Raw genomic sequence first — 18,566 nt, 5'->3', positions numbered from 1 at the left:
TCTCAGCATTTGCTTGTCTGTAAAGGATTTTATTTCTCCTTCACTTAGGAAACTTAGTTTGGCTGGATATGAAATTCTGGGTTGAAAATTCTTTTCTTTAAGAATGTTGAATATTGGCCCCCACTCTCTTCTGGCTTGTAGGGTTTCTGCTGAGAGATCCACTGTTAGTCTGATGCGCTTCCCTTTGTGGGTAACCCGACCTTTCTCTCTGGCTGCCCTGAACATTTTTTCCTTCATTTCAACCTTGGTGAATCTGACAATTATGTGTGTTGAGGTTGCTCTTCTCGAGGAGTATCTTTGTGGTATTCTCTGTATTTCCTGAATTTGAATGTTGGCCTGCCTTGCTAGGTTGGGGAAGTTCTGGATAATTTCCTGAAGAGTGATTTCTAACTTGGTTCCATTCTCCCCATCACTTTTAGGTACACCAATCAAATGTAGTTTTGGTCTTTTCACATAGTCCCATATTTCTTGGAGGCTTTGTTCCTTTCTTTTCACTCTTTTTTCTCTAATCTTGTCTTCTTGCTTTATTTCATTAATTTGATTGTCTTCTGCTTGATTGAATTGGCTATTGAAGCTTGTATATGCTTCACGAAGTTCTCGTGCTGTGATTTTCAGCTCCATCAGGTCATTTAAGCTCTTCTCTACACTGTTGATTCTAGTTAGCCATTCGTCTAACTTTTTTTCAAAGTTTTTAGCTTCCTTGTGAAGGGTTAGAACATGCTCCTTTAGCTCGGAGAAGTTTGTTACTATCGACTTTCTGAAGCCTACTTCTGTCAACTCATCAAAGTCATTCTTCATGCAGTTTTGTTCTGTTGCTGGCGAGGAGCTGCAATCCTTTGAGAAGAGGCATTGTGGTTTTTGGAATTTTCAGCCTTTCTGCTCTGGTTTCTCCTCATTTTGTGGCTTTATCTACCTTTGGTCTTTGATGTTGGTGACCTATGGATGGGGTTTTGGCATGGATGTCCTTTTTGTTGATGTTGGTGCTATTCCTTTCTGTTTGTCAGTTTTCCTTCTAACAGACAGGCCCCTCAGCTGCAGGTCTGTTGGAGTTTGCTGGAGGTCCACTCCAGACCCTGTTTGCCTGGGTATCACCAGCAGAGGCTGCAGAACAGCAAATATTGCTGCCTGAAGCTTCGTCCCAGAGGGGCACCCACCTATATGAGGTGTCTGTTGGCCTCTACTGGGAGGTGTCTTGCTGTCAGGCTACACAGGACTCAGGGACCCACTTGAGGAGGCAGTCTGTCTATTATCGGAGACAGACTCAAATGCCATGCTGGAAGAACTACTGCTCTCTTCAGAGCTGTCAGGCAGGGACGTCTAAGTCTGGAGAAGCTGTCTGCTCCCTTTTGTTTAGATATGCCCTGCCCCCAGAGGTGCAATCTACAGAGGGAGTAGGCCTGCGAGCTGTGGTGGGCTCTGCCCAGTTCACGCTTCCCTGCAGCTTTGTTTACACTGTAAGCATAGAACCGCCCACTCAAGTCTCAGTAATGGCGGACAGCTCTCTCCCTACCAAGCTCCCACGTCCCAGGTCGATCGCAGACTGCTGCGCTAGCAGCGAGCAAGGCTCCGTGGGCATGGGACCTGCCACGCCAGGCACGGGAGGGGATCTTCTGGTCTGTTGGTTGTGAAGACCGTGGGAAAAGCACCGTATTTGGGGCAGGTGTGCACCATTCCTCCAGGTACAGTCACTCATGGCTTCCCTTGGCTAGAAAAGGGAATTCCCCTGACCTCTGGTGCTTCCCGGATGAGGCAACATCCTGCCCTTCTTTGGCTTGCCCTCCGAGGGCTGCACCCACTGTCCAACCAGTCCCAATGAGATGAACCAGGTACCTCAGTTGGAAATACAGAAATCACCTGTCTTCTGCGTCGATCTCGCTGGGAACTGTAGACGGGAGCTGTTCCTATTTGGCCATCTTGGGGACAACCTCCTATTTTTTTAACTTAAACTTTAAGTCATTATGTATACATATAAAACATATATTACAATAGAGTGTACTCATTTTAAGTATATAGTGAGTTTTGACATACGTCTACACACACATAACCTCGTCCTTCAATTAAAATGTGAAGCATTTCCATCATCCCAGAAAGTTCCCCCTTTCCCCTTTGCAAAGTCTTTCTGACTCCCGGCATTCTAGGTTGGTAGTGTTTTTAAGAATTTTAAAGATTTCATTTCTTTGTCTTTTGGCTTACATTGCTTCTAAAGAGAAATCAGCTGTCATTCTTATCATCGTACCCTTATGTAATCTTTTTTTCCCCTCTATCTGCTTTTAAGATTTACTCTCTGTCACTATCACTGGTTTTCAGCACTTTATGATGTGCTTCACTTTGGATTTTGTTTGTCTGTTTATTCTGATGGGTGTGTGTGTGTGTGTGTGCACATGTGCTTTCTCAATCTGTGGGTTTTATACTTTTCATCAAATTTTGAAATTTTTTGGACGTTATTTATTCAAATATTTTTCTGCCTCTTCTTTCCCATTCTGGAATTCCATTTATACATGAGATAGAATGCTGGATGTTGTCCCAGAGGACACTGGGATTGTTAATTTTTTCTTACCCTTTTTGTTTCTGTGCTTCACTTTGGAAAGTTTCTGTTACAGTGTCTTCAGGTTCACTAATTTTCTCTCTGGCAATGTCTATTTTGTTGTTAAGCTCATTGAGAGAATTTTTCTTTTCAGATCATATATGTCTTAGCTCTTAAAGTTCTATTTGGTTCTTTTTATGTTTTCTATTTCTCTCTTCCATATTGTCATGTTTTTCTTTAAATCTTTGAGCATATTTACAGTAGTTGTTTTGAGGTTCCTATCTGTTAATTCCGTCATCTAACATTTCTGGAAATGTTTCTGTTGAATGATTTTTAATTTTTTTTCCCCATTTAGGGCTTACATTTTCTTGCATATTGACAGGATCTTGGATGTTGTGTTATGTTGAGTGCCTGGATGTTGTTGTCTTCCTTTAAAGAATATTTGTTTTTACAGGTAGTTACTTGTGAGTCAGTTTGGTTGTATCCAGGCACTTTTAAAACTTTGTTAGGACAGGTCTAGGGTAACCTTTATTTGAGAGCCAGTTTAGTCCTACCATTAAGGCATGCCTATTATAGGCTCACTAATGAATGCCCCTTGTGGTAAATGAGGTTTTCCTGGGTGGTTGGAACTCATTTTATAGGTCTCTGGCCGTTATTCTTTGCCTTGACTTATAGAGTCTCATCCCATGCATGCACAGGTTAGTGTTTAATCCGTGTCTCAAAGGAACCCCTATGTATATTGCTGTAGTTATTTCTAGTACCATGCCCTAGAAATTCCAGCTGCCTCATCCTCCATTTTTTTTTAACCTCAGTGAGATCCCTGTCCTCTTACTGGGTTCCTTTCTCTCTGCCGTGGTTTGGAATGTGTATTGAGCAGAAAGCCAGGGCAATCACATGTCTCTTCTCATTTGTTTACTTCTCTCTGGGATCACAGTCCTGTACTGCCTGTTGTTTAATGTCCGAAACGAGTGATTTCATATATTTTGTCCAGTTTTTTAGTTGTTTGCAATGGGAGGGCAAGTTGTTTGTTTATCTGGAAAATAATTCAATTGTTGGTGAAAGTGGAAATTTTGAGAAAGTGAACTCTAAAGGGACATTACAAGGCAGACTGGCTATTTTCATATTATTTTTAATTATTGAGGCTTTATTACATTTCAGTCTGTAGTTCTTTTAATCTTTTATATGGATTTTGTGATATGTGAGTAAACTCTCGAAAGCCTTGCAAATAGTGAATTTCTTTTCTCTTTAAAGATTCTTTCTTGTGGAGAAGTTATTCATGTGAAGATCCTTGGAATTTTGGCTCTTATTGATGAAGGTGAAACAGATTGGAAATTAATTGCTATCAATGCGAATGATCCTGAAGCCTCAAAGTTTCATGGTAAGACTGTTACTTTCCAGAAAGTGAAAGCAAATTAGTGTGTCATTGGAATTCTTAGAACTTAAAAGAAGTTCACATAGGGGAGTTAAATGTACTTTTTAAAAAAGAGAGAGGAAAAGATGTAGATAGACAAATTATATTTTAAATGAAGAAAGTACATTCTACTGGCTTCCCTCTATTCCCTTTTTCCTCCCTCTCCTGTCACCTCTCTTTCACTCTCTTCCTCTCCCTTTCACTCCTTCCTTCCCTCCTTTCTTCTTTCCTTACTTCCATGGTTTTGATGGCCCAACTGCTGTTGGGAATTGTTTTGAAAGCACCGTTTGACTAGGAATAAAAGCATATGATGCTGGCATTTTTACCCTGAAATCTCTTTTGTTCATATGACTAACAAGAAGAAACTAAGGAAGGAGTGTTCATCGATGACAAAAGCTATTTCTGCACCTAGTTTTTGTCTCTTCTTGTACAAATGAAGGGAAAAGTAACTGCCCTCTAATGAAATTTTGATGTCCTAGAAATTTTAAGTTCTGGAAATAGCTTGGCATGATTTAATTTTGTTTGGAGTCAGACAGACTTCAGTTTAAGTTCTGGCTGTGCTACTTCCTGGCTGAGTGACTTTGGGTAGATCATTCCAGAATTTCAGTTGCTCATCTCTAAAGGGAGATGATTATACCTACTTGTAAAGTTGTTGGCAATATAAGAAATGATTTATTTAAAGCATCTGGCTTTCACATACCAGTGTTGAATATATGACAACTATTATTATTGTTCGACCAATTTTTCCTCCATTTTTCTTTCCTGTTTTATTCTTGCTCAGGATCCTCTTTCCTTGTAAACCTCAATTCTAAACTGGAAGATATTACCATTTCTAAGATGACTGAACCTCATTAACAATGTATTAATCTTAGTTTATGTGCCTTTTCTTGCACTTGAAACAGGAAGAGATTTCTTTTTTGTCATTCTTGTATATAATTGAGAAAGGGAGAGGTCTGACAGGGTGAAGTGCATGTAACCTCAGGATCAAAAGTAAAATGTGAAAACTACAATTAAAATATGAGCCTCAAGTCTATAAACCATATATATTCCTTATCTCATTATTTTACCCTGATTTTTTCTACTTTTATACTTTTCATACACATATATATCAGAATAGTAAATAACTTTTATTTAGTTAAAAACATTTTTTAGCACCTTAACTGCTCCTCAAATGAGAATTGATAAGGTAATAGTGCCACAGGCAGTGGAAACAATTCATTCACCTAATTCATTTGTGATCTGCCACACTAAAGTCATGAAACTGTACTAAGGGATGCCCCTTTAAACTGAAAAAGCTGAGCACCTGAATGAAAATGAAAATCTTATTTAGAGAGTAGTAGTTCAGCACTGTTGGAGATGTGATTTAACATTTTAAACTGTCCAGCATATAACAGGCACTGGTGCCTGTTATAGTAGATACTATTGTTCTTAACTCAGAAGATGCTCAGAGAATGTAAGTGACTTGCCCAGGTTTGCAAACATGTAAATAGTATACACTCTGAACTCATTTCTGTCTGCTTCTAAAGTGTGAATTGCTCAGTACTGTATTGAGCAATATGTAGCCCATCTATAGTATTATACCAAGCAATTCATCCTTGATTCTAGTAATTTATATATTTGTAACTAGAGGTATTGAAACTAGATCACATAAGCCTAGCATGACTCCTTGAGTTTCCTAAGTGTTCGAATAAAAAGTTTTAACTCTATTCATTTTATTTCTATTGTGTACTCAGAATGGAGATGACTTTGCACTTTGGACATCTTTCTAAATTCCTTTCATATTTGCTTTTATGAAGAGATATGCAGAAACACTAAAGCCAGTTGCTGATTTGGGTTGAGAAGAAATTATTGAACTTGAATAGTTAAAACAAGATGTTATTGTTTTAGAAAACCAGTACATTTATCATTGTATTAAAAGTGAACACGTGTTATTTTCATCATGAAAAATATAACAATTCTTATTCATAATATGTTTTTGAAATCCTACAAGAATGAGTAAAGTATATGGGGAAAATGAAAATTGTTTATTTTAAGGATATTTGTATATTGTTCACATTAGTTAGTACTTAAAGTACTCTTCTCCTATATCTAGATTTTATAAAATAAGTTTGGTAGTTTCTTTTTGAGACAGAGTCTCTCTCTGCCTTCCATGATGGAGTGCAGTGGCACGATCTCGGCTCACTGCAACCACCGCCTCCTAGGTTCGAGTGATTCTTGTGCCTCAGCCTCCTGACTAGCTGGGAGTACAGGTGTGCACCACCACACCTGGCTAATTTTTTGTATTTTAGAAGAGATGGGGTTTCACCATGTTGACCAGGCTGGTCTTGGACTCCTGGCTTAAAGGGATCTACCTGCCTCAGCCTCCCAAAGTTCTGGGATTACAGGTTTGAGCCACCATGCCCAGCAAGTTTGGTAGTTGTAAGAATACATATTTTTTTCTCATTCCTTTTACCTTCACATTATCGTTAATATATTCTGCATACCTTTGTTGAATTTTCTTCTTTCTCTTCTCTTACTTTACAGAGAGACCCAGGAAAAAAATTGATGTAGGCACAAATTGAAAGGAAGAAGAGATTGTAGTATAAATGTTTTTTATTTTTGAAAAATTATTTTTAGTCAACAGTATTTCATCCTAAATCAAGCAACTTTTAAAATGTTTTGGTATTTATGTCTTTCATATTTACCATCTAAAATCACAAACACAGGATTTTAGATGGCATTTTTAAAATTATAAAATTAATTTTATACATGGAAATAAAAACTCAGAAGTATAAAAAAAAGTATATAAAATGAAAAGTAAAGTTTTTCTTCCTGCCTCCCACCTCATCTTCTCATATCTTATCGCAGATATTTTTTGTTCTTTTGAATGGTTGCTTCTATTCTGTAAATGATGTGCTTATATTTCTTAATTTATGCATTTTCCCTGTTGACTCAAATTATTTCTTTGGAAGACAAGGAACTTAAATTCTTAAACATTTATCAGCTGTGTTACCATATTTCTACTATTATCCTAATAACTCTAAGTTGTATATTTGGAGCTGGATTTATTGCCTCATTGACTTTGAACAATAACACTTACCTACCCAGTGTGGAACTTAGAGCATTCGGTTTCTATATTTTTATCCTTTTCTGTCCCTTACAACGTAACTTCTCTCAGCTACACTATCAATTCTACAGTGTCAAAATTTATAATGTTTAAATTATGTTAAGTATAATTGTTTTTCCTATTTTGCTTCATGGTTGAATCTGAAAATTAAAAACTAAGTAGCATTTACAGTATTATTATGTAAATATTCATTTAATTTATCATTTATTAAGCGATCATCTTTGGACAGGCTGTTCTCTGAACCTCCTGCATAGCTATCACCTGCGGGTTTCTTTTCAATGCTTGGTTAGTTCTACTTACTTAAATTCTACCACTCCCTCTTTAGTTTTCCTTTTTCCTTGTTGGCTGGTGTCCATTTTCCAAAAGTATCTAATGCAGTAACTTTAAATATAAATTACTGTGTATAAATTGAAATTTCTATTACAAAGGAATAAGTGATTTTATATTTTATGACCGTTTAAACATTTGTCATCTATACTTCTTGGCATATTTGTCAGTCAGATAAACGAGAAACATTTAAAAACACTTAGGGGAGGGCAGCTATCAGGAATTTTCTTTTTAATTGTGTGGTTTTCTGGGTATGTGTGTAATACAGGAGTATTTAGAGATTTTTTAAATTTCCTATACGTTTTTATTGTTATTAGGCATTTAAAAAGTAAATCCTTGGCCGGCGTGGTGGCTCACACCAGTAATCCCAGCACTTTGGGAAGCTGAGACAGGAGGGTCACTTGAGTGCGGGGGTGTGAGACCAGCCTGAGCAACATAGTGTAACTTTGTTTCTATAAATAAATAAATAATAAAAATTATATCCATCCTATTAGTTTCTACTGTCTTTAGAAAAAGAGGCCAAGGCAGGCGGATCACCTGAGGTCAGAAGTTCAAGACCAGCCTGACCCATGTAGAGAAACCCCATCTCTTCTAAAAATACAAAATTAGCTGGGTGTGATGGCACATGCCTGTAATCCCAGCTATATGGGAGGCTGAGGCAAGAGAATCGCTTGAACCCAGGAGGCGGAGGTTGTGGTGAACCAAGAACACGCCATTGCACTCCAGCCTAGGCAACAAGAGCAAAACTCCATCTCAAAAAACAAAACAAAACAAAACAAAAACAAAAAAACAAGAAAGAAAAAGAAGCTGTTATTTGGCATGGTTTGTCAAAGTTTTTCTTTTTTGAAAATGAAGCTTGTTTTAGTTCATAGTATGTCCTTATGTATGTGTAGTTTCTTTTTACTCTATTCATATAGACACATTTAAGTTGTGATTCTTCAAAGACATTTTGGGGTTGTTTTAATTTGTGAACAAATACAATAACTTTATCTTTTTGTGATATAAATAAAATGAAATAACTTTTTTGATGCTAATTAACATATGTACAGACTTTGGTAGACTATATATCCCTGTTTTAATACTTATCGTTTTTACCTATGATAACTGAACTTAAACTAGCCATTGCATCAGAGAACATTTTTCAATTAGTAAAAAACGTTTTTCTTGTTATAGTTCTGTAATTTTAACATTACTGTTTTAAGTCTTCTAGTTTTACCTTCTAAAAATGGAGTAGCCACTGTAAAAGTCTAAAAAATGCCCAAATAACATTTGAAATGAAACTCCTTGTATTCCCTGATACAAAATTGGTCACTTCAGCAGGCTGATTAACAAAAAGCCAAACACCACATGTTCTCACTCATAGATGGGAGTTGAACAATGAGAACACATGGACACAGGAAAGGGAACATCACACACCAGGGCCTGTGTGGGGTGGGGGGTGGGGGGAGAGATAGCATTAGGAGATATACCTAATGTTAAATGACGAGTTAATGGGTGCAGCACACCAGCATGGCACATGGATACATATGTAACAAACCTGCACATTGTGCACAGGTACCCTAAAACTTAAAGTATACATAAAAAAAAAAAAGAGCACTAAGACCATTTTATGCCCTGTAATTAGGTTTCAGGCCCTAATACTCTTATTGGTACCCTAATGGCCTGAAAGAGTTAATAAGACTCCCAGGACACCTAACTTGTTACTAGAAAATAACCTTGGCCAGTGCGAATAATAGCTTTGGTTATGAAATAACCAAGTTTAGAGCTTTTTAAGAAGATTGAAATGCTAGGGCATGTGTAATTTTTCTCATGGTTAAATTAACCACCTTCTATAATGTACAGCTTCAGATACTCACCAAACAGATGTTTGTGCCTCTTCAGAACTGCCACTGATGCCTAAGGACCTTATGTCAGGAGAACTAATGTCACGAGGAGCCAATTTAGGCCTAGATGCTATTTCAATTTGCAGAGCAATGAAGATTTCTTTTGTTTGGTCTTTAAATAAATGAAAACTATTGTCTGTTGTGCTGCAATAACTGTTTACCTGTGCAGCGATTTTATAGTTTTAAAAAATGAAAGATTTAAAACAATTGAAATCAGAATAGTTATATTGATATAGATACATTGTGGATGAATAAATTATATGAGCGATTATTTAAAATGAGACAGTTCTGACATTTTCATAGGCCGGCATCACACTTGTCCTAAAATTATTAAGGTATGTCTTTTATATATGTAGAGTTTCAGCTTATATTTAGAGAAATTTAAAAATAAAAACTACTTACTCTCTTTAAGGCAAAAATAAATATGTTGAGACACAATCTATTTGGCTTAAATGTTCATTTGCTAAGTAAACACTTCTAGTGCTTCTGTAATTATTATTTAAAAATAAGCAAATTAATGTAGTGTTTGATTTCCTTTCTTCCTAAAACACAACTTAATACTGTCATTTAGGGGAATAAAAAGAATAGCATAGTGATCTTAAGGGAAAATATTCATGTTTTGTAACCAGAAAGAATAGAGTTCAATTTCTGTGTGTTAGAAGACAGCAGGATGTACTGGAAGGGGCTTGCATATCAGCATCATCAACCTAAGAGCTCTAACATTTGTCGAACAATTGCAATATGCCTAAGAAGAAACAATGCTAAGTGCTTCTTTTGAGATATGTTTAATCTTCACACAGCTTCAATGAAGATACGTTATTCTCTTTTTTTAAGGATAGAGAAGCTGAGGCACCGGGTGGAAGGGGCATGGGGCATAGTTAGTAACTAGCTTAAATCATATGGCCAGTCATTCCACTCCAGTCTGGCTCCAGACCCCATGTTCTTCATTGCTGCATCACATCGCTCTTCTGAAAAGTACCGGGTTAGTCAGCTGTATTTGTGGCCTTGGACTTTGTTGCTTTCTAAGAGTGCTGACCATTTGCTCTTAAGTAATTTAGGCATCAGTGGGACAATGATAGAGATTCCAGTGAAAAGATAGCTCTTTTGATCTTATTCCTCTTATTTCATTAATAGGTGTAGATATGTAGGGATGGGTTGTAGGAGGAGGCAGTTGAGGAACAAGGACAAATCGAGTTAAAAAATTAGAATTAAGTTGGAATTAAATTACCGAGAACCTGCTGTCTCTTTTTTGAACCTTGACCTCTTACAGTTTTTTTTTTTTTTTTAGGTTTCAGTCATTCCCATGATATGGTTAAGTATGGGTGAGGCCTAAATTCTAAAATCCTTTTTGTTTATTAATTATCTGACCTTGGAAAAGTCATAACCTCTCAAAGCCTTTGTTTCTTTATTTCTTAAAATTGTAGAGTGGATCTTCTGATCAGTAAAAGATCCCTAGGGTTTTTCCCATCTCTAAATTTTTGTTATAAGAAATATTTTTAATCTATTATTTTTAGCTTGTTGTCTTCTGTTAGTAGAAAGATCTAAATTATCTTCAGAGTTAGTGCTACGGGAAACCCAGTTTAAATTAAAGGATTAGACGATTTCTTGGGGACATTGGCACATTTTTAAGTGCTTTAGGGTAACTGTTAAGTGATGAAGCTGGAAGTTCAATGGAGGTCAGTCTGACCCAAGACCTGTGCATTTAGCCACTTTGTTATATGCTTCAAATCAAAATTAGATTAGAAATATTTGAATTCCTTCCATATACAAGGCAGCTGTATGGTTTTCATTTTACTGGTCATGTGAAATTACTTGTAAACTGGTAATGAATGTTTATATTTTGAGAAAAATCTAAGTCTTTTCCGAGAGGTTTTTCTGCTACGGTGCATATAGTCTCTATGTAGAATTACCTTGTTTGGTAATACTCACTTTGACATGTGTTAATTCCATTATTTTTTCATGATGTTAATACACATTTTTAGTACAGATTTTGTCTTGGTAAGAGTACAGTTTATGAAAAGGAGAATGGAGAAGGAAAGGGCAAGAACAATGAAAGATACTCTTCATTAGCCCATGAATGTTAAACGTAGATATGCAGAACAGTTTGGAAAACATGAGAATCTTTTAGAGATTCTGAGTAAGCATAAATTATTAAGAAAATCAGTTCTCTTTGCAGGGACCTCTATTTGTGATACAGAAACTACAATGAATGTTATTGTATGAAACTTGTTTCTTGTGAATGTTTATAAGTCATTAAAAACACATGTTCTTGCTTCCCACAGAGTTTCTTTAGAGGGTACTAGTTGTGCACATGTTTAGTTCTGTGGGAGCAACATTTGTAGTACTGGGATGAGAGTGTTGTGCAAATGAATCAACATCACTTCCTTTAGTAAAATGGAAACTCCTTTTTCATTTTTCTTTTTTCCTCCCCGTTGGACAAAATTTTAGCATAAGGCCAGATCCTGGTGTCTTTTTTCCCCTTTTATATAATAAGGGCAAAGAGATAGGGTATTACTTTTATGTCACTGGTTTTTACCTAAAAATAAAAAATTCTCAGCCGATTGTATGCTTTCTTCACTTTGTGTTATGGTTTGGTGGAGACAATCCAGGTAAAGCAGCATTTTAATGTTGTTTACTCCTAATATTTGTGGAAGTATAAGTAGCTCTCAATTTGTGAAAGCGGGATAGAAAGGCTAGAGATGTGAATTTATATAGTTTGATAAAGCTCCCTGGGTGATTCTGATAGATTTCCTTCAAATTGAGAACCATTCCGTTAATCAATTCTTTTCTGCTGGTTGGACATTCTAGTCCTGGATATAGAATAATTGGCAACAATTTTGATATTTATTCAGTTAGAAGGTCTTAAGATGTAATTACCTAATTAAATTTGATATTTGCCTCACACACACCTGTCACTCCACTTTTAAAGCTAATATATTGATTCCCTTTGAGATCTTGAGCAAGTTACTTAACCTTTTAGAGTCCCAGTTTCCTAATCTGCAATAAAGAGATAAATAATACCTAATTTACAAGTTGTGAAGTTTAAATGACATACTATTGTTGGCAGTGGCGGCCTGTCTGGAGCAGCCGCTGCAAAGACTCTGGCTGCAGCCGGGGAGGCACAGCCAGGGCTGCACACTCCACCGAGCTACGGGAGCCAGGAACAGGTGGGAACCCCCCCCGCTTCCGAGGTGGCAGGGTGGGATCACCACCCTCCGGGACACAGCTGCAGCCACCCAGCCACAGCTGTGGACCTGGGCATCCTTGCACTCTCGGGGGCCTAAGAAGCCCCCACCCACCTCTGCAGGCTCGGAAGTACCTGCTCCTGCTGCCTTGCCTCTGCCCAGTCTGATTTTGGAGTGAAGTCGAGGCCGAGCCTGGATGCTGTTGCAACCCAGCCAGGTGTGCCTTCACTCATAGTGGCACTGACACACCAGCCCCCTGCCACCTCGGCCCCCTCTGGACTTTTGGCACTGACGAGCATGGGAGGGAGGCCAAAGGGGTGCTGAGGGTGGCTTGGTGCAGGCCTGTAGGTGCCCCTTGGCACAAACAGCCTGGGTACAGTGGATGATGTATAGATAGCGGGAGGCAGACAGGCTCCTGGGCAGAAAGAGGTGGGTCCACAGTGAAGCCCCACCTTAAAGCCAGGGATGGCCTGAAGCCTGGGGACCAGGCTGTCTGTTCTGGGTGAAATCTGTGGCCTGGAGTGAGAACCTGTGGTGCGTTTTCTGGGCCTAACCGTGGCTGCCCATGGGCCAATCAGCACACACTTCCTCCCTCCTGAGCCCATAAAAACCTTGGATTTAACCAGACTCGGGAAGACGGGACAACCTGCCTGCGATAGGAGCGACCCACTCTGGGTCTCCTCTCTGCTGAGGGCTGCAGTCTCAGTGGGCCTCAGGCTCAATGGGATGGCCTACCTGTGGATAGGAGCTACCCACTTCTGATCTTCTGAGAGCTGTACTGTCAGTAAAGCACCTTGCCTTGCTCACCCTCTATTTGCCCAGGTACCTCATTCTTCCTCTGTATGGGAGAAGCACTCGGGAACTCCCAAATGGCGAAACTGAGAGAACCCTAAGGCAAACAAGGCTGAAACATGCCACCTCCTGATCCTGCTCACCACGTTGCAGGCAACAAGGAGAAGAGAAGAGCTGGGCCCCTTCAGGGATCCCAGACCTAATGGCTCCCTGAGCCAGGGCTGACACCCTCTTTGGGGCTCTGCACTTCTTGGTGCCTCCAAGCTTCTAAGTGCCACCGTGTTTCCCGGAACCTCCAGTGGAAGCCACTTGCGGGGTTTGCCTGGTCCAGCTGCAGCCTCGCAGGCAGCCGGTGCCTGTGCCGGTGCCCGGAGTTGCCTGCCCCTTGCCACTCCGTGCCTGGCTTGCCCTTGACATGAGTGGGATCCAGGCTTAGCACGAGCAGAGCGCAGCCTGCCAGGCCGAGTGGGTGGAAGGAGTCTAGCCGGCCGAGCAAAACTCGGGAAAAGGCGCCACTGGCCACAGAGGTTTCCAGCTAGAAAAGCGACAGCTGAAGAATCCTGTGGCACTATTACTGAGCCATAGGTTTAAAGTATTTCAAAATTTTACTAGATATTATCAAATTGCCTTTTGCAGTGATTGTATCATCAGTGTATGAGAGTAAATGCTTCCTAAATAATAGTTTATTTTTTTTTGCCAATCTGATACATAAAAGATGATTATCTTGTTTTAATTCTTTATTTTTCTGCATACTACTGGGTTGGAGCATCTTTCTTGTATTTCTATTGGCTTATTTGTATCTTCCCTTCTGTGAATTGAGTATGTAAATTGTTTGCCCTTTTTCTATTGGGGTTGACATTCTTTTGTTATACTAGAGTTTTTGGATATTAGTCCTTTATTATTTAGGTTGCAAATATTCTCTTTCTATTTGCAGAGATGCTGTATTGACTTTTGGCTTACAGAGGTTTTAAATTTTGATGTATTCCATTTTATCAGTCTTTTTTATACATCACTTTAGTGTTTTGATTCTTGTTTAAAGATTTCTTACCTCGGTCAGAAAGATGTTTTTATTTTCTTTTCACTCTTTTGTATTTTATTATCTTTACAATCGAGTCTTGAATTTATGTGGAATTTATTTTGTCTATGTATACAATTTTTCTAACACTGCTGAACAGAAAAAGTCATTTTCTTCCTCCTGTTTTGGAATGTCTTTCTTACACATTTCATTATACAGGAGTCTGTTTCTGGATTCTGTATGGTGTCAGTGATAGAATCCTGTGCCAGCGTCATGTTATTTTGATTATGAAGCCTTGTAATAAGGCATATATGAGACTAATCTTCCACCTTTTGTTCTACTTTTTCAAACTTGATGTTTCTTATGCCTTTATTCTTTTTTTTTTTTTTATACTTTAAGTTCTAGGGTACATGTGCACAAAGTGCAGGTTTGTTACATATGTATACATGTGCCATGTTGGTGTGCTGCACCCATCAACTCGTCATTTACATTAGGTATTTCTCCTAATACTATCTCTCCCCCAGCCCCCCACCCCCAACAGGCCCTGGTGTGTGATGCTCCCCGCCCTGTGTCCATGTGTTCTCATTGTTCAACTCCCACCTATGAGTGGTGTTTGGTTTTCTGTCCTTGTGATAGTTTGCTCAGAATGATGGTTTCCAGCTTCATCCATGACCCTGCAAAGGACATGAACTCACCCTTTTTTATGGCTGCATAGTATTCCATGGTGTATATATGCCACATTTTCTTAATCCAGTCTATTATAGATGGACATTTGGGTTAGTTCCAAGTCTTTGCTATTGTGAATAGTACTGCAATAAACACACGTATGCATGTGTCTTTATAGTAGCATGATTTATAATCCTTTGGGTATATACCCAGTAATGGGATCGCTGGGTCAAATGGTATTTCTGGTTCTAGATCCTTGAGGAATCGCCACACTGTCTTCTACAAAGGTTGAACTAATTTACACTCCCATCAACAGTGTAAAAGCGTTCCTGTTTCTCCACATCCTCTCCAGCATCTGTCATTTCCTGCCTTTTTAATGATTGCCATTCTAACTGGCATGAGATGATATCTCATTGTGGTTTTGAATTGCATTTCTCTGATAACCAGTGGTGATGAGCATGTTTTCATGTGTCTGTTGGCTGCATACATGTCTTCTTTTGAGAAGTGTCTGTTCATATGCTTTGCCTACTTTTTGATGGGGTTGTTTTTTTCTTGTAAATTTATTTAAGTTCTTTGTAGATTCTGGATATTAGCCCTTTGTCAGATGGGTAGATTGCAAAAATTTTCTCCCATTCTGTAGGTTGCCTGTTCACTCTGATGGTAGTTTCTTTTGCTGAGCAGAAGCTCTTTAGTTTAATTAGATCCCATTTGTCAATTTTGGCTTTTGTTGCCATTGCTTTTGGTGTTTTAGTCGTGAAGTCTTTGCCCATGCCTATGTCCTGAATGGTATTGCCTAGGTTTTCTTTTAGGGTTTTTATGGCTTTAGGTCTTACATTTAAGTCTTTAATCCATCTTGAGTTAATTTTTGTATAAGGTGTAAGGAAGGGATCCAGTTTCAGCTTTCTACATAAGGCTAGCCAGTTTTCCCAGCACCATTTATTAAATAGGGAATCCTTTCCCCATTGCTTGTTTTTGTCAGGTTTGTCAAAGATCAGATAGTTGTAGATGTGTGGTATTACTTCTGAGGCCTCTGTTCTGTTCCATTGGTCTATATCTCTGTTTTGGTACCAGTACCATGCTGTTTTGGTTACTGTAGCCTTGTAGGATAGTTTGAAGTCAGGTAGCATGATACCTCCAGCTTTGTTCTTTTTGCTTAGGATTGTCTTGGCAATGCGGGCTCTTTTTTGGTTCCATGTGAACTTTAGTTTTTTTTCTAATTCTGTGAAGAAAGTCATTGGTAGCTTGATGGGGATGTCACTCAATCTATAAATTACCTTGGGCAGTATGGCCATTTTCACAATACTGATTCTTCCCATCCATGAGCATGGAATGTTTTTCCATTTGTTTGTGGCTTCTTCTATTTTGTTGAGCAGTGGTTTATAGTTCTCCTTGAAGAGGTCCTTCACATCCCTTGTAAGTTGGATTCCTAGGTATTTTATTCTTTTTGTAGCAATTTTGAATGGGAGTTCACTCATGATTTGGCTCTCTGTTTGTCTGTTATTGGTGTATAGGAATGCTCGTGATTTTTGCACATTGATTTTGTATCCTGAGACTTTGCTGAAGTTGCTTATCAGCTTGAGATTTTGGGCTGAGACGATGGGGTTTTCTAAATATACAGTCATGTCATCTGCAAACAGGGACAATTTGGCTTCCTCTTTTCCTTATTGAATACCATTTATTTCTTTCTCTTGCCTGATTGTCCTGGCCGGAACTTCCAACACTATGTTGAATAGGAGTGGTGAGAGAGGGCATCCTGTCTTGTGCCGATTTTGAAGGGGAATGCTTCCAGTTTTTGCCCATTTAGTATGATATTGGCTGTGGGTTTGTCATAAATAGCTCTTATTATTTTGAGACCTCTTTGTCAGTCTCTAAGTACTTGCTTTATGAATCTGGATGCTCCTGTACTGGGTACATATATATTTAGGATAGTTAGCTCTTCTTGTTGAATTGATTCCTTTACCGCTATGTAATGGCCTTGTCTCTTTTGATCTGTGTTGGTTTAAGGTCTGTTTTATCGGAGACTAGGATTGCAACCCTTGCTTTTTTTTGCTTTCCATTTGCTTGATAGATCTTGCTCCATCCTTTGTTTTGAGCAGTGTGTCTCTGCACATGAGATGCATCTCCTGAATACAGCACACTGATGGGTCTTGACTCTTTGTCCAGTTTGCCAGTCTGTCTTTTAATTGGGGCATTTAACCCATTTACATTTAAGGTTAATATTGTTATGTGTGAATTTAGTCCTGTCATTATGATGTTAGCTGGTTATTTTGCCCGTTAATTTATGCAGTTTCTTCATAGTGTTGATGGTCTTTACCATTTGGCATGTTTTTGCAGTGGTTGGTACCGGTTGTTTCTATCCATTTTTAGTGCTTCCTTCAGGAGCTCTTGTAAGGCAGGCCTGGTGGTGACAAAATCTCTCAGCATTTGCTTGTCTGTAAAGGATTTTGTTTCTTCTTCACTTATGAAGCTTAGTTTGGCTGGATATGAAATTCTGGGTTGAAAATTCTTTTCTTTAAGAATGTTGAATGTTGGCCCCCACTCTCTTCTGGCTTGTAGGGTTTCCGCAGAGTGATCAGCTGTTAGTCTGATGGGCTTCCCTTTGTGGGTAACCTGACCTTTCTCTCTGGCTGCCCTTAACATTTTTTCCTTCACTTCAACCTTGGTGAATCTGACAATTATGTGGGTTGGGGTTACTCTTCTGAAGGAGTATCTTTGTGGTGGTCTCTGTATTTCCTGAATTTGAACGTTGGCCTGCCTTGCTAGGTTGGGGAAGTTCTTCTGGATAATATCCTGTACAGTGTTTTCTAATTTGGTTTCATTGTCCTCGTCACTTTCAGGTACACCAATCACACGTAGATTTGGTCTTTTCACGCAGTCCCATATTTCTTGGAGGCTTTGTTCATTTCTTTTCACTCTTTTTTCTCTAATCTTGTCTTCTCACTTTATTTCATTAATTTGATCTTCAGTCACTGATATCCCTTCTTCCACTTCATCAAATCGGCTGTTGAAGCTTGTGCATGCATCATGAAGTTGTTGTGCTGTGATTTTCAGCTCCATCAGGTCATTTAAGGTGTTCTCTACACTGTTTATTCTAGTTAGCCATTTGTCTAACCTTTTTCAAGGTTTTTAGCTTCTTTGCGATGGGTTAGAACATGTTCCTTAAGCTTGGAGAAGTTTGTTATTACCAACCTTCTGAAGCCTACTTCTGTCCACTCATCAAACTCATTCTCCATCCAGCTTTGTTCCATTGCTGGCGAGGAGCTGCAATTCTTTGGAGAAGAGGCACTCTGGTTTTTTGATTTTTCAGTTTTTCTGTTCTGGTTTCTCCCCATCTTTGTGGTTTTATCTACCTTTGGTCTTTGATGTTGGTGAGCTACAGATGGGGTTTTGGTGTGGATGTCCTTTTTTGTTGATGTTGATGCTATTCCTTTCTGTTTGCTAGTTTTCCTTCTAACAGGCCCCTCAGCTGCATGTTTGTTGGAATTTGCTGGGGGTCCATTCCAGACACTGTTCACCTGGGTATCACCAGCGTAGGCTGCAGAACAGCAAATATTGCAGAACAGCAAATACTGCTGCCTGATCCTTCCTCTGGAAGCTTTGTCTAAGAGGGGCACCCGTCTGTATGAGGTGTCTCTCGGCCCCTACTGGGAGCTGTCT

The 18,566-nt window shown here is 38.9% G+C and overlaps 1 protein-coding gene across 2 annotated transcripts in view; it reads left to right on the top strand.

Annotated features, from left to right (window-relative positions):
* Positions 1–18,566, top strand: part of PPA2 (inorganic pyrophosphatase 2) — a 103,070-nt gene that overhangs the window by 45,070 nt on the left and 39,434 nt on the right. For both annotated transcript variants that reach the window (XM_003257459.3, XM_012499474.2), the window contains exon 7: positions 3,776–3,902. In XM_003257459.3, the coding sequence (XP_003257507.1) occupies positions 3,776–3,902 (127 nt within the window). The remainder of the gene's footprint in view (positions 1–3,775; positions 3,903–18,566) is intronic.

Source organism: Nomascus leucogenys, chromosome 9 (genome assembly GCF_006542625.1).
Source record: "Nomascus leucogenys isolate Asia chromosome 9, Asia_NLE_v1, whole genome shotgun sequence".
NCBI lineage: Eukaryota > Metazoa > Chordata > Mammalia > Primates > Hylobatidae > Nomascus > Nomascus leucogenys.
Note: the sequence above shows the minus strand (reverse complement) of the source record. Positions and strands in the feature narration are given on the sequence as shown.